The 14,781-nt window shown below is 39.4% G+C and overlaps 1 protein-coding gene across 6 annotated transcripts in view; it reads left to right on the forward strand.

Annotated features, from left to right (window-relative positions):
• Positions 1-14,384, forward strand: part of bcam (basal cell adhesion molecule (Lutheran blood group)) — a 70,124-nt gene extending 55,740 nt beyond the window's left edge. For 2 of the 6 annotated variants that reach the window (XM_061776142.1, XM_061776143.1), the window contains exons 9-17: positions 647-762; positions 2,337-2,478; positions 2,924-3,048; positions 4,699-4,840; positions 6,949-6,999; positions 7,460-7,492; positions 9,383-9,524; positions 10,415-10,514; positions 11,898-14,384. In XM_061776142.1, the coding sequence (XP_061632126.1) occupies positions 647-762; positions 2,337-2,478; positions 2,924-3,048; positions 4,699-4,840; positions 6,949-6,999; positions 7,460-7,492; positions 9,383-9,524; positions 10,415-10,514; positions 11,898-11,900 (854 nt within the window). In that variant the 3' untranslated portion in view covers positions 11,901-14,384. The remainder of the gene's footprint in view (positions 1-646; positions 763-2,336; positions 2,479-2,923; positions 3,049-4,698; positions 4,841-6,948; positions 7,000-7,459; positions 7,493-9,382; positions 9,525-10,414; positions 10,515-11,897) is intronic. The other 4 variants (XM_061776144.1, XM_061776145.1, XM_061776146.1 and 1 more) reach the window with 4 other exon arrangements.
• The last annotated feature ends 397 nt before the right edge of the window (positions 14,385-14,781 follow it).

The following is a 14,781-nucleotide window of genomic DNA, read 5'->3' on the forward strand; positions in this document are numbered from 1 at the left end:
TTGGAAGTAATAGAAAATGCTAAAATTTGGTACAATAATCTGTTTGCGTGTACTCCACTTGATTGGCTATCTTTCTGTTTCGTGTCACCATCACAGAGTCTGACTTGGCCCAATTCAGTTTTGATCACACTAACGAGGATTTGCAATTGTAAATATTGAACTACAAGTAGATTAACATTTGTGATTATCTACCTCGACTATTTACTGAGAAGATCAGGGAGGAAAATTCCTTATTAACATACCCCACACTGAAGGATAATCGCTCAGGATAATCTTACAGACACATCTGATAATCGAGCCTTTGCTGACTTTGATAGGGAGGAAAAAGGCTCAAATTCGGCCAAATTATCGGTATGTGTGTACCGCGCTTTATGCATGGAAAGGACAAAAGAGTCTGACCGTCCGGTCGGATTGTTCACAGTTCAGGCGTCACTTTAAAGTCGTCCTAATTTGTGCCTATCAAACACATTAAGGGGAGATAACCTCCAAATTGTGCGGAACGGCCTTGGCACAAAATGGTCTAAACTTCAGAGAAAGGGCATTAGCTTTGTACTTCGAAATATTCTTCTTTGTGTAACCCTCTTAAGAGCTTTATTACCTGCTCGCCAAAGCTCTTAATTGATTTTTTTCTCTCTCTCCGTGTCAGACATTGATCCAATGAGTGTGACTCCAGCGAAGCCTCAGGTTGTCATGCTTGGAGACAGTGTGGAGTGGCAGTGTAAGACCAAAGCCTCTGCACCACATACGGTGCAATGGAAAAAGGTGAGATGAGTGTTTTTTCCTTGCATTGTCCCTTTACCAGGACTTATTTGAGGTCTCTCACCCCCTATTACCAGGGAAGTCATAATTTGACATTTGGAGTAGTATTTTATGTGAAATTTCATTTTGGGAACCCAGCACCAGGTGCAAAGCAGGAGTGACCCTTGCGCTTTGGAAATTTAGCCCCCGAAGCCAGTAATATATAGCAACATTAAATTCGGTGAACATGTCTATCACAACTAAGACTCGCAAAAAAGTCTCAAGAACCCAAGCCTGAAAAGACGCAGAAAGACATTTTGGTTTGAAGAGACAATTTAGAAAAAGAGGTTTTATCCTAAAAATATAAGACTTTTCTCATGGACTGTGATTTCCTTTCTTGCTGAAAAGGTTTTTCCATTTGAAAAACATTTTAATCACTTCATTCTCATCCTATCAGTCCCATTTTAGCACTCACTCACAGTTGCAGTTTTGTTGTAGTAATAAAGACAAGCGCTATAAAAACGGACAGACATTCCTTTAAGATGTAAGAGATTTCTTTTCTTGAAAAATGATCAAACAATTCTTAAAATATGTTTTGCTTTAATCTGAGAAAATAAAACTATTTTCCTATATGACGATTTTTTTTTCTCAAAAAATAGATACAAAATGTTTTCTTTTAAACAAGATTCTTTTTTTTTTTAATTCTGAAAAAATATAAAATATGTATTTTCTTGAAAAAAATGTTTAAGAAAAATTAATCACGATCCAAAAAAGACAATAATCATAGCAACTTTATTCTTATCCTGTCAATCTCATCTCAGCGCTTATTGCGATTTGCTGACACAAAGCTGCGCTAGTGTCGTTTGATACCTTCCACTTGTCATGCAAAGAATGTTTCTCCGTTGTTGTCGAGCCTTTTGAATATTCTGTTGTGTCTTCCTGGCATGAGCGACTGCTTTCTAGGAAGAAAACCCTCCTATTGTTGTTTCTTATGCGGCGGAATTTCCATGAGAAAATTGTGCGTTCGCAACGGCCAAGTGACTGTCATTTGTTATCACTCTGTGTTTGTGTGTGTGAAAGCTGCACTTTTGCTTTCCCATATCCTGACGGCCTACGACATTAGGTAGACGTGCACAGTCAACTGAGATTCAATATAGGGGGCGTGTGATGAATAACCAAAATATTACAAAGAACTTTATATGATGCAGTGCAAACTACAACCACAATATTAAACATATTGCTAATACCTCAATCAAACTTTTATTTTAGTTGTACCTAATCAGGGGAACACGATGGACTAGTGGTTAGCATGGCAATTCTCGAATTTGAGGTTCAAATATTGGCGAAGGTGCTCGCCTATCATCTGGAATAGGCTCCAGCTCCACCATGCCCTAAATAGGAAAAGCTCTACAGAAAACAAAAGGATGTTTTTCCCCTTTAATTATTAGATTTTTTAAATATGATTTGTTTTCCTGGGGAAAATATCATTTTATTAGGCTGTTCCTATACTGAGGACAAATGCTATAGAAAGTGGATGGATGGATGTACCTCATGAATGCAATGTACGGCTTACATTATCGTTTTTTTCATCTCCGCAGGGTTCCGAGGTTCTCTCTCAGGATGGGACGCTCTCAATAAAAGCCGACTCCTACGAGAAAGGCGGCGAGTACATGTGCGTCGGAGCCGTGCCGTCAGTCCCGGGACTGATAGACCAGGCTAGCACAGCCCTCACCATCAAAGGTACAACAGTACACTGACACTGGCATGACTTCATAACATAAAGATACCAAAAGACCTATTGGAAACACTGTATACACATGCAAGTTAGGTTCATTGAAGTCTGTAATTGTCCATAAGTGTGAATGTGTGTGTGTGTGTGTGTGTGTGTGTGTGTGTGGTTGTTTGTCTGTCTGTACATGCACCCTACTATTGACTGGTGCATCTGCCTCTCACCCACAATCAGCTATCTTTCAAAACCATCAAAAGCTATTTTTCCCAATTTTTCCCGGCTTCTGCACGGCAACAGGATGCTAACAATGCATGTTAGCTGGCTCTGACGTTGTTCAGGAAGGACACAGCACAGTTGGAGGAAACGGCAAAGCGAGGGTGTCGCTTTCCACCTTGTTGGTTTACGCCCAACGCGGGATGGAATCATTTTGTTTATGCCCTCTTCCTTCCTCCACAGGAAAGCCAATGATCGATACACCAGTCGGCGGGGAGGTGTCCAAGGAAGGAGATGTGGTATCCCTGAGGTGCTCCGCCTATGGCTCCCCTGCCCCTCAGTTCACCTGGAAGCCCTCAGGAAAAGAGGTAAAAGTGTCAGACATTGGTACCTAGCCAGCTCGTGAATGATAATTGTAGCAGTCTACATCTTTACTCAGTGTTCCTTCAAGTCAAATCGCATAAACAGATGGAACCAAATTCACGACAGCAGTCACTGAAGCTCCAAATTGAAGTCCTTTGTTCACACAACGTTGGTCAATGGCCCATGAGAGCGACACTCTGCTCCTTTGATAGCTTTCTTCCCTTCCCTGTATACAATTATGACTTTATTCTCAAATCACAGGTTCTTTTTTCTGAAAAATATGAGTTGAAAAAGACATTTTTCTCCCCTGAGATTGTATGCTGAGCAGTCAGGGTGTACTCCACCTCTTGCCCAAAGTCAGTTGGGGTCGGCTCCAGCTCATCAGCGACCTCATTTACCACCAGCCTTTCCACCAGTTAACATGGATATTTGACTTCTAAAGTCGTCAATGGCAGTGATTGTAATTGATGAGAACAAGCGCTAAAGAAAATGTTATCCTCCTGAGATTGCAAATTTTCTTCTCAAACAATATTTATTTTATTGAAAAATATGTAGGGGGTGGGGGATTGGTTGAAAAATATAAAAAGTTAAAATTACCACAAATAAAACTTTTATCTTAAAATAAAATTAAGAATATATTATTTTAAAAAATGATACTTCTTTATCAAAAATATGACTTTGTTGTAAAAATAAATACTTTTTGTTTTTGAAAATATATTTTATTTTAAAAAATACATTTTTATTCTAAAATATTTTTAAAATCTGTTTTTTTGTCTTCGTTTTTTTAAATGTGGGGATTTTCTTGGAAAAGAAATCTAAAAAAATATATATACTTTTTTTCCCTCAAAGAAATATGTCTGTGTAAATTCTCAGTCATCTTGGTCATAATAATCTGCAAAGGTTGAATCAAGGTAAATGGACTGTTCTTCCTACACTATAAAACAAGTCAGTTTATTGCCATTCTTTTTTAAATGTTTTATTATGTTACATTATGATATTGTATTATACAATACAATTTTATTTGTATTCATTAAAAACAAAAAAGTGTTTTTTTTTGGGGGGGGGGGGTGCAGATAAATGGCATTTCAGTTAATTTCAAAGGGGAAGATGGATTTGGTTAAATTAAGTTACGAGCTTGGTCATGGAACAGATTAAACCAAAAAGTTAAGGCACCTCTGTATTGGTAGAACTAAAAAATGTACACGGTTTGAATTTCAAGCAGGCACTAAAATTGTGATGATAACAATAACAAAATTATTATTAGCCATTGCAGAAGTAAACCTATTAAAACAGATCTATAGAACATCAGAGAGGTTCGATGTGCTCGCACAGGGAAGGAAATTTGTGTTTTACTTGCACTATTTAGCTATTAATGCACTGCAGTTAAAAACAAAAGCCCCCGTAGGCGGGAGGCAGCTTGGCGTGACATCAAGTGAAATAATAAAACTATAATGAAACCTCCTTTATGCTCCACCGTTTCATCTGCAAATGCTGATGGCTGCACTATTAAAACATGAAAAGAGTTTTTGGATTAGAGTTTTCAATTAAAAAAGAAATGGAAAAACTAATAATTACTTGCACTAGTGTCAAAACGTTTGTCATTTCGAGGCGACGTTTGCTTGTATGTGACATAGTTGTGTATGTCCATCCCTCAGTCGGTGATGGTGGAGGGTAACAAGGTGGTGAACACCGTCACCCTGCCGGCCACCGCCGCTGTCATGAAGGACGGCGTGACCTGTGAGGTGGCCAACGAGCACGGCACCGACAGCAAGACCTTCGCTGTATCTCTCAAAAGAGGTCGGTCACAATTTTTTAAAATCTCTATATCAAAAGTGACCACGCCTTCTGTCATGCAGAAGGAATGTCTTCATCACACTCAAAAGAATGGCACATCATGTTTTTTTGTTGTTGTTGTTTGTTTTTTTTCAATGTGGACTGGTTTCACACAATTCAGTTTTATTAAATTAACACTAAAGTATGATGTTGGTCCAGCATTAATGTGCATTTTGCCCATTTCATTAGTTCAGCACAAAATACTGGACTGAGGCAGCTTCTTTTTTTTTTTCCTTCCGCTCCGCTAATACAATGCAAGATGAAGTCGTTGACATTAAAATTGAGCAAAGTCAACTTTTGGGGGGGTAACACAACTTACAAACGTTTTACTCTCCTCATAACTTGTGGGTCAAATTCAGCAAATTCAAAGTGTAAAACGTAGGAAATATGTGTTCGAAAAGTTGTAATTGTAAATGTTATTTTTATTGTATATTTGTAATTGTTTTTGAATTTGCAAACACCTCTCCTTAGCAAGTGTATTAAATATACAGTAATAACACCGCGGCGACACAACAGGCAAATACTATACAGCGGATAGGGACCGGGACCGACCGCAAATAGCGAAAATCCTCCAATAATTGATGAAAATTAAAATTGCATTGAGAAAAAAATCTCACTAGTTATTTTCTTTTTAACCCAAAAAATGATTGAATAAGCGGGAATATACTGCCAATAAGCGTTTTGCACGAAAAACGGGGGTTGGTTCCCTGCCATCGGGGGAAGAAAAAAATAGGTAAATCTGTGAGTGTCGAACCATGACTATAGGGGGTCCACTGTACACTCATTTCCACTTTTTATATACAGTATGTCATACTCACCCACACATCTTATTTCAACTAATTTTAGCACACAAACATGAAGTATGGTTAAGTGATGACTTTCATCTCTAGTTTACATAATGCAACATTTGCTATCATTTTTTATGGACAACACAACGAATCAATAGGAAATAGTTTATATTAATAAAATGTAATAAAATGACTTGAACTATTTTATGTAAGGCCAAAATGTGTCACAATGCATAAGTTTTAGTGCAAAACCTCCCTGAAGTCTCACGGGGGAAAACAACTCTAGAACTAAAATAAAATAAATGGTGCAACACATGCTACAAACATGGCAGAAGCACCGCACAATAAATAGCTGAAAGCTTTTTTCAGAAAGGCCCAGTATTTTTCATGTTTCTACTAATTAAAGTACATTAGCTTTGTGCAAAATCTGAATGAATTCTTGTGAGGATTTCCACTTTTTCAAAATAAATTGTGAAAAATTGAACAGTCCAACGGATTTTTTCAGAATGATATATAACGCGCTTGAACTGCTTTTAATTATTATATCATTATAACAAACCCGCCTGTAGTTCACTTTCCACAAATTTCACTTAATTACTTTTCATACAGAATGTCAAAAAAGATAAATCAGGCATGTTATTTTCATTAATAGGATTTTTTTTTAAACAAAATTGCTGACTTTCTATTAATTTCAGCGCATTACATTTTTTTATAAAAAAGAAAAAGAAATAATCCTATTTGTGATGAAAACACAATCCTGACCTGCTCCTTTTTGCAGTTGTTTATAAAAACAAGCTTTTTAAGCAAAAAACAATTGACTAAATTCAGTGCATTAGTTTTAATATAAAATCCACCTTACTTAAAAAAAAATAGTAAAATTCTCATGCAATTTATTTTTGAATGAATTAAGAAAATTAAGATTCTTACTACTAATTTCAGCATATTGCGATACATTTTTCACCACTAAATTCTAGGGAAAGCACACGATCCTGTTTTTGTTTTTTCCTGCACCACCACCACTCATTTTTTTTTCTCCTTTTTGAATTTTTCATTAAAAATAATATGCAAAGGAAAGAATGAGTTAACATTGTACTTTTCATGCAAAATGTGCCTTTTTAAAAGCAGACCATGCAGTTTATTTTCAGAACTATGAATGTAAAAACAAATGCTGACCTTCTATTAATTTCAGCGCATTACATTTATGGGTAAAAAAAAAAAAAAAATCAACTAAATCCAAATGGAGCCACACAATCCTGATGATTTTTTTCATTTTTTTTTCACTAGTCTCTTCTTCTTTTCCTGCTTTTGCAGCTATTGACAACTCCGCCAACAGAGGTAGAGCCTTCTCCCTCCTCCTCCTCTTGTCCCTCCTGCTCTCAGGACTCTTTGTTGTACAGACCCTGTCATTTTAGTACACCCTCCCAAACGCCTTCCTTCTTCACCCACCTGTCCCCTTCCCTTCATCATACACACACACACACACCACTGCACTGCAATCTTGTACATTAGCCCTCTTGCTACCAAACACTGTGGATATTGTATATTGTACTTCTTCTTTTCTTGTCACCTTTGTAATGTCTGTCAGATATTTTGTGGATGCTGCGACACGTTTTTTGTGGCCCTCAGGGGACAATAAAGGATTCTATTCTATTCTATCCCTTCCTTTCCACTCTGTGTGTGTCTCCTTTCGGCCTGTATTTGCACGCTCGTTCTCTTTTTTTCTCGCCGTTTGTGTGTGCGTTGCGGTGCTTGCTTTGCTAAGCTACTGGACTGAGCAACTTTCTTTCTCTCAAAGTGCTGCTCTCTGGAAACCCTGTGCTTAAGTCAGGTCTGTAACCGCTAACTTCACTCACGGGCTGTTTGTCCACGTGCGTGTGTGTGTGTGTGTTTTAACTGTGTCTCTGTGCACATTACGATTTAGTTTAGTCGTGTTTTGACAAAAGCTGTTTGTGTACGCATGCTTGTATTACTGCTGCTGTGGGGACAGACGTCTTGCGTAGAGATCCATAACATCATCTGACTTTTACGTCTTTTAGATTTCCATCTTTAAGTTTGTGCGACGTCATTTTTTTTAGATGGTAGTTCCTGGAACGAGCATAAAGTCACTGTCCAATAAAAACATGAGTCAATCCATGCTGTGCAAGGGGGATATGGACCGAGACCTGCCACAAGTAATTGACACCCCGACTAAATAATTTCCTATACTAATAGTTTAAAGCATTAATATACCCAAAACTATGATCGCAAAACAATTAATATCATTTTAAACTCATCTTACAACATTACCCTTAAAAAATAATGGCTTAAAGATGATTAGATTTTAGAAAAAATGCACTGGAAATGCACGTGAACATTCGATGTAGACTCACCGTAACCTCCACTAACAACTCAGGCTAAACTTAGCTCCTCCCTGACATACAAAGATGTTAGTCTCTTAGTCGAGATGTATCACTTCAACATACGTCTTTGACACCAATTACCATTTTCCTTTTAGCTGGGGTTTTGGGGCAATCTTGTGGAAAGAGCACAAAAAACGCAAATTGGTGAATTTGTGAATCGTGAACCACGAATAGGCAGATGTTCACTGTATCTCCAATTTTATTTAATTTTTTTTTTTTTTTTGCCATTGTTACTTTTTCAGATAAAAACAAAAACGCAAACTAAAAAAAAAATTGGAGAAACGGGATCCTCAGTTTACAACAGTCCGACATATGACTTTTTGTGGTTGCAAACGGCGAGCAATGAACTAGCAGTATAAGAATACGTGGTCACGAGCACACAAAAAAATACTTACTGTAATTATGACTTTACTACTGCCGTTAGCTTGAGTTAGGGAGAGACTGTGCCACATTCCGACTTCTGTACAAATTCAGGTTTAGTTGTGTTTTACGAACAGAACCCCATCCTACACTCAGGACCCCGTGTACATGCATTTCATTGGACAGTGACAGTAGCGATTCAGACGATTCACATACATGCTGACAAACACAAAAATCCACTGACATTGCGGTAATATGCATGCCAGTGTAGGTTAGTCATAGACTATGGCACGTTCTGACTCAAGAACAAGTTCAGCTTACATCGCCATCGTAGGAACGGAACTCTGTTGTGAATCAAAGACTTCCCCAGACTTATTCTTTATCTGAAATAAAATCCTTGATGACAAAATTTTGCAACGTGGTTGGTAACTCACCGCAAAAAAAAAAAATGTTATAATTGTAATTGTATTGTAACGTCATGTCTCCACAAGTCCAGTAATAAAAACATGGGTGGCGTCGGGGTCGGTGATGTCGTCATTGTGCCGTGGCTGGTCAGCAGCTTCATTGTTGTGAATATGCCGGTCCCGTTTATTTGGGTCCCATCACATTTCAGTCTTTTGCATTTAAGACTAACTCCACATCCCACTTACCCCCGCTCTCTCTCCTACTCCCCCACCCGCCCGCATTTGGATCCCCATCTTTCCTCCATCCCTTCCCTCTTCCCATCCTCATTCTCATCTGCCCTACCCTCCTACAAAACAAAATCATCATCCTCCCCCGCTCCCCATGTGAATGAAACGCCTCATGATTCCCCCCTTCCCAAATCAATAAAACGCTCCCATCCCCTCCAAATTCTTCCTCCACTATGACGAATTTCCACCTCCATCCCCATAACCTCTTCCTGAACCTTCACCTCTTCCATCCCCATCCTCACCCACCCCGTCATTGCGGCGCTGTAGCTGACCAGCAGCAGGGAGGTTCCAGCGGGGTGGTGATAGCCGTGGTGGTGTGCGTGCTGCTGCTCCTGCTGCTGGTGGCCCTCATCTACTTCCTGAACAAGAAGAGCAAGCTGCCCTGTGGCAAGAAGGACAAGAAGGAAGTGTGAGTATCTGGTAGAGTGCTTCTCAAACCCACGCGCGATACCTTGGGGGTCCGCCCCTTTGAAATACGCCCGAACCAAAACAGCAGCACCCAACTGAGGCACGTAAAACATCCATCCATCTATTTTCTGAACAGCGTGCTGGTTCCTATCCCAGCAGACTCTGGGCGAGAGGTGGGGTACACCCTGATGGGTCGCCAGCCAATCGCAGGGCACATATAAATAAACAACCATTTGCACTCACATTCACACCTACGGGCAATTTAGAGTCTTCACGCATGTTTTTGGGATGTGGGAGGAAACAGGAATACCCGGAGAAAGCCCACGCAGGCACAGGGGAGAACATGCAAACTCCACACAGGTGGGGCCGGGATTTGAACCCCGGTCCTCAGAACTTTAAGGCAGATGTGCTAACCGGTCGTCCATCGTGCCGCCCGGCACGTAAACAGTCTCCGATAAATTGAAGTATGAAGCGTACCTTAGAAAAGTGATCTCACAACGAACGTAACAACAAATAGCGTTCCAGTATATCCTGAAATGTGGTTGCTCCACAATGTACGCAACTTATGTTGTGCTCAAATTACAGTAACCCTTGTTTTGTATGCACTAGTGCTAGTCATTAGCTTCTGACTAGTCTTTGGCTTGAAAAAAAAGGTATATATATATATATATAACTACTGCTCATAGTTACGACAGTAACTTAGATGTAAATGGCACTTCTTCACTGTACCAAAGAACTATTTCTTTCTGATTGTATTGTTGTTGTCCTCACATTCGAGGACAATATAAAGGTTCATATTGTTGTTTCAGAGGATGTTTTCTGTATAATTTTGGTTGTTTTTAATGTCTAGATTTTTAATGTAAAGTGTTTTCTCTCCTGCTCCCCCTACAGAGCAGACACAGAAGTGAACAATGACATCGTCGTGGAGATGAAGACAGACAAGGCCAACGAAGAAGCCGGTCTCCTCAACAAGAGACCGCCCGCAGAGCAGGTGGGCTAACAGACACAGCCTAATATGCTAAGAAGCTCCTAAAGGCGTAGTAGCCTCGGTTTAAGTCATCGTTTGATACCAGGTGAAAACAGTTTGGCAAATTTGGGGGGATTTTTCCTTTTGTTTTTCCATTTCTGGTGTCAAGCTGCCACTTTAACATTTTTAACAGTCATGCAAGTGTAAAGCTAACAGCTCTTTCTATTAAAACAAAAACAACAACAAAACCTTTGGTCTTAACCTTAAAAACGAATGATAAAGGGAGGACATTTTGCATTTGATTGTTCCATCAAAATCACAATTCGGCAATATTCAGAATGTCTCGCTCACAGAAACACATCTTTGGATATAGGCAGCTAACCAAATAGTAAAACATTGTTAATAGTATCAATATTTATAATTGCCCATATTAATAGTTTTAAACCCTAAATATAGAGAGCTTTCCCTCTGTTAACATGGTGCCTAAGAGGGAATATAGCTCTTGGGCGACATCTTAGGGCGTTACAGAGCACAAAAATATGCGGACATGTGCAAATTTGGTGTAAATTTGACGTTTTTTAACCATTAGGTTGTCTTAATACTCTTCAAATCGCAGGGCACATACAAACAAACAACCAGTCGCACTCACATTCACACCTACGGGCAATTTAGAGTCGTCAATCAACCTACACTGCATGTTTTTGGGATGTGGGAGGAAACCGGAGTGCCCGGAGAAAACCCACGCAGGCACGGGGAGAACATGCAAACTCCACACAGGCGGGGCCGGGGATTGAACCCCAGATTGAACTGTGAGGCAGACGCTCTAACCCGTCGCCCGCCGGGCCACCCTTTTTAAATAAGTGTTTTGAATTGTAGATAGAATTTGTCAACTATGTAATTGTCAGCTATTCCTCAATATTTGAAGAAAAGCTCACCTGTTCTTGGTGCCAAGGACCTTTGTTGAAGCTTCATTTAGTCAGGCCATGGAAAAGAAGTAGGTGGTCGTCAATTACTCGCAGATAGAAGAGGAACACTTTAATGAGCTGTGGTCAGGGCGGAAACATCCACCGATATCATATCAGTTTCGCAAACTGTCTTGTCAGTCAACTGTCTCCCAGACAGATTGAGAACGTTGCCCCCACAGTTTAGCGGTTGCGACATCTCGCTTCCAAAATGCCATCGCGCAAGTAAGACGTCTTGTCAAACCCTTGATAGCTGGTCTTGTGATTGGCAGCCAACTGACACGCTCCCTTTGGCATCTTGTCTTGAATCCGAGCAGCTTGTTTTTTTCAAGAAAATAACATCACCACGTCCACCTCGATGCCGTCACACTGTCACTTTGGAGACATTTGTGTTGCTTTTTGACATTGACGCCGCGCTCGCTCTTTCTTCTGTGTTCTCTTGCAGTGATGAATGAAGACTGACAGAGGGACCAAGGGAAGAAGCTCGACAGTTATGAAGAAAAAACTGGACCGATTTGTATTCGCTAAACTTTTTTTTTTTTGAGGGGTGGGGGGGGGGGGGGTGTCAGCTCTCCTTGAAAAATGCTACACTATGGCATCACTGAATGATGCTTTACTGAACCAATCACAGCTTTTGGGTGCTCCCTGGCAGAGTAGTGCAATAGTGTGCTTTCAATAATATTTTAAATTACAAAAAAAAATTCAACGGTGGCAAACTCATATAGTGCCACCATGCCCCTGTGCGTTTGTGTATTGTTCAAGTTTCACACTACGACTACTCTGCCTTGGAGTCTGCACTTAAATCAAATCATTGTAGTGTGTGTGTGAAATTTGCCGACGTTCTCTCTTTACCCACTTCCATAATCATGACTGTCTGCTTCTAAATCAAGCGCACTGTGTTACATTTCTGCTCTGCTTTAGCAATGTTTGATGGCGTCATACATACATGTACACACTCTATGTTCAAATGTATTGGGACACCTGACTATGGCTGGATTCACACTGCAAGTCCAAGTATGCAGTTCTGATTTAATGCCGATATTCACTGTTGTTGTTTTTACTGTCTGTTTCCATGTTCATTTCAGACAGATGCCCAAATTGCACGCGAATAACCCCACAAATGACAACACGAAAGAATAATACATAAATTAGACAAATATGAAACATTCATAGTATTTAGTTGTCCTTGACTAACTCTTCCCACCATTGATTACTGTAAATGAGGCTAACCTTAGCCCCACTGGCCGTCATCTGTAATTATTTTCCTAATTTAATGATGGACACACTTCTAATCTTGCATATTTGGACCATGTTTAGTTGTCTCGGCTTTTGCTGTAGTTTGGATGTTCAGTGGGGTTTTTTTTGTTGTTGTTTTTTTTCTGTGTGTCATTTGGGTAGACGCGGGTGTGTATACATCAACGATGTATTTATCTTGATGTCAAGCTTCTATTGATGAGTTGTATCCATCTGCACGCACACAGGAAGATATCCAATACGTATTGGATTTTTATCCACATAACTGGAAGGGGCCTGATTCCAAGCTGAAGATATCCGATTCCATGCATTTTTTTATACAAACGCTGCCAAATCCCAATTGTGCCACTTCACAGCAAAAAAAAAAAATAACAAATTCTGTTACTTGAACCATTAAGTGTAAATCCAGCCTAATACTCCTACAAGGAAGTGAGAAGGGGAAAAACAAATATTTTTTTGCAGCATCGCTCTTTCTAGTCAGACTTTCTACAACAGGGTTGGGGAACTTGGGCCATGTGTGCTGACACAAGAGCTATTTGATCTAGCCCCCATGAAAATCTAAAATCTAACTAGATGTTGGTGACCATGTGGAGTCAAACTTTGCTGCCTTGCTCGACCCAAACCTAGGACAGAAAAACAGTTTTGGCATTTTAGTGCCAGTTCTGTCTCATTTTCATAGTATAGCCCTTCAAAATGATTTATTTGGCCTAATATGCTCCTCGAAGGACTTTATACAATACTTCCCCAACGTTATTCTTATTATTCTAAGATTTTTAGTGCCAGTCAAGCCATTTCCAGCATACACATTTATAGATATAGTATAGAATTTTGCTACGTCCACTTTTTTCCCTTGACTTCTTTCCTCTCTTTTTTATTTTTTTATTTTTTAAGATTATTTTTAGAACTGCAAGTTCGAAACTGATTTCTTAAGTGTCTGAGCTGCCTTTTTTTTTCAAGGATTAAACCATTCGAAAGCCCAATTTCAGTGAAAATGATGTGAAACTGCAGAGGCAAGGGGTGGGGGGATGCTGGTACAATCACTTGTCTGAGCAGAATTTGAAGGCGCTCGGGCCCAGCAGTTAGATGAAGGGAAGTGAGTGAATTTTTTTTCTTTTTTTCTGGGGGTTTCTTTATTAATCATTTGAAAATGTCACAGCAGAAAGTCAGGGAGGTGGTATTGTTGAGAGCTGATTTTATTTTTTTTATTTTTTTTGGGGGGGGGGGGGACTTATGATCTTGTGTGCGCGCCAATAGCGGCTTGACGTGGCTTTTGACTTTTGTTGTACACTGGAACTAATGGCCTTGAATTACCGTAAAAATACAAAGGGTCACCTCAAACCACTATCTGATTTTGTATTTCAATGTGTGTCTACTGTTCTTGACTGTTAGCAAACCTGTCACGGCAGGCTTAAAATTGGAGCATCTGTTTTTTGTTTTAGTCACTGTTTTATACAAAATGATGTGCTTGTTGCCTTTTTATTTGTGAAATTTGGGACTACTGAGTTGTCTTTTCTTTTGTTTCCTCTTTGAGGATTATTATTTGGATGAGATTCTCCATGCTTTACTTCTCTCTTCTGTAAACTGTATATTTTGTGGTACGCTCTTGTGGGGTTTTGATGTATCTTTTTGTATTTTGTTCCAGCTGTTTAGAATTTATAATGGAAAAAAACAACACTTATTCGTTTTCTGTTTTTATTCAAAAGCAAAGAAAAAAATCACGTCACTGGTAATTCATTACTTTTAGTCAGTTTCTGAATTTGGCCTGGACAGTGAACCCCCGTTTATCACAGGGCATACGTCACAAACCAACCAATGATATAGGAACCATGTGTAGAAGAAAAAAAAAAAAAAGGTGTTCCTGCTCCAACACACTTTAATTGATTTTAAACTTTTTTTTTTTTTTTTTTTTTTTTAAACTTTTTTAAGTATTCCTTTGTGCCTGCTCTCGGTCGCATGGTTTTCCCAATGAGAACAAAGCGTGCTGGCTTCAAATTGTTAATTTTCACTTAACACAACCTACAACATTACTCACAGGCATAAATTCTCCTCCTGCATTGTGGTGGAGTTTGTTGAGG

Source organism: Phyllopteryx taeniolatus, chromosome 6 (genome assembly GCF_024500385.1).
Source record: "Phyllopteryx taeniolatus isolate TA_2022b chromosome 6, UOR_Ptae_1.2, whole genome shotgun sequence".
Classification (NCBI taxonomy): domain Eukaryota; kingdom Metazoa; phylum Chordata; class Actinopteri; order Syngnathiformes; family Syngnathidae; genus Phyllopteryx; species Phyllopteryx taeniolatus.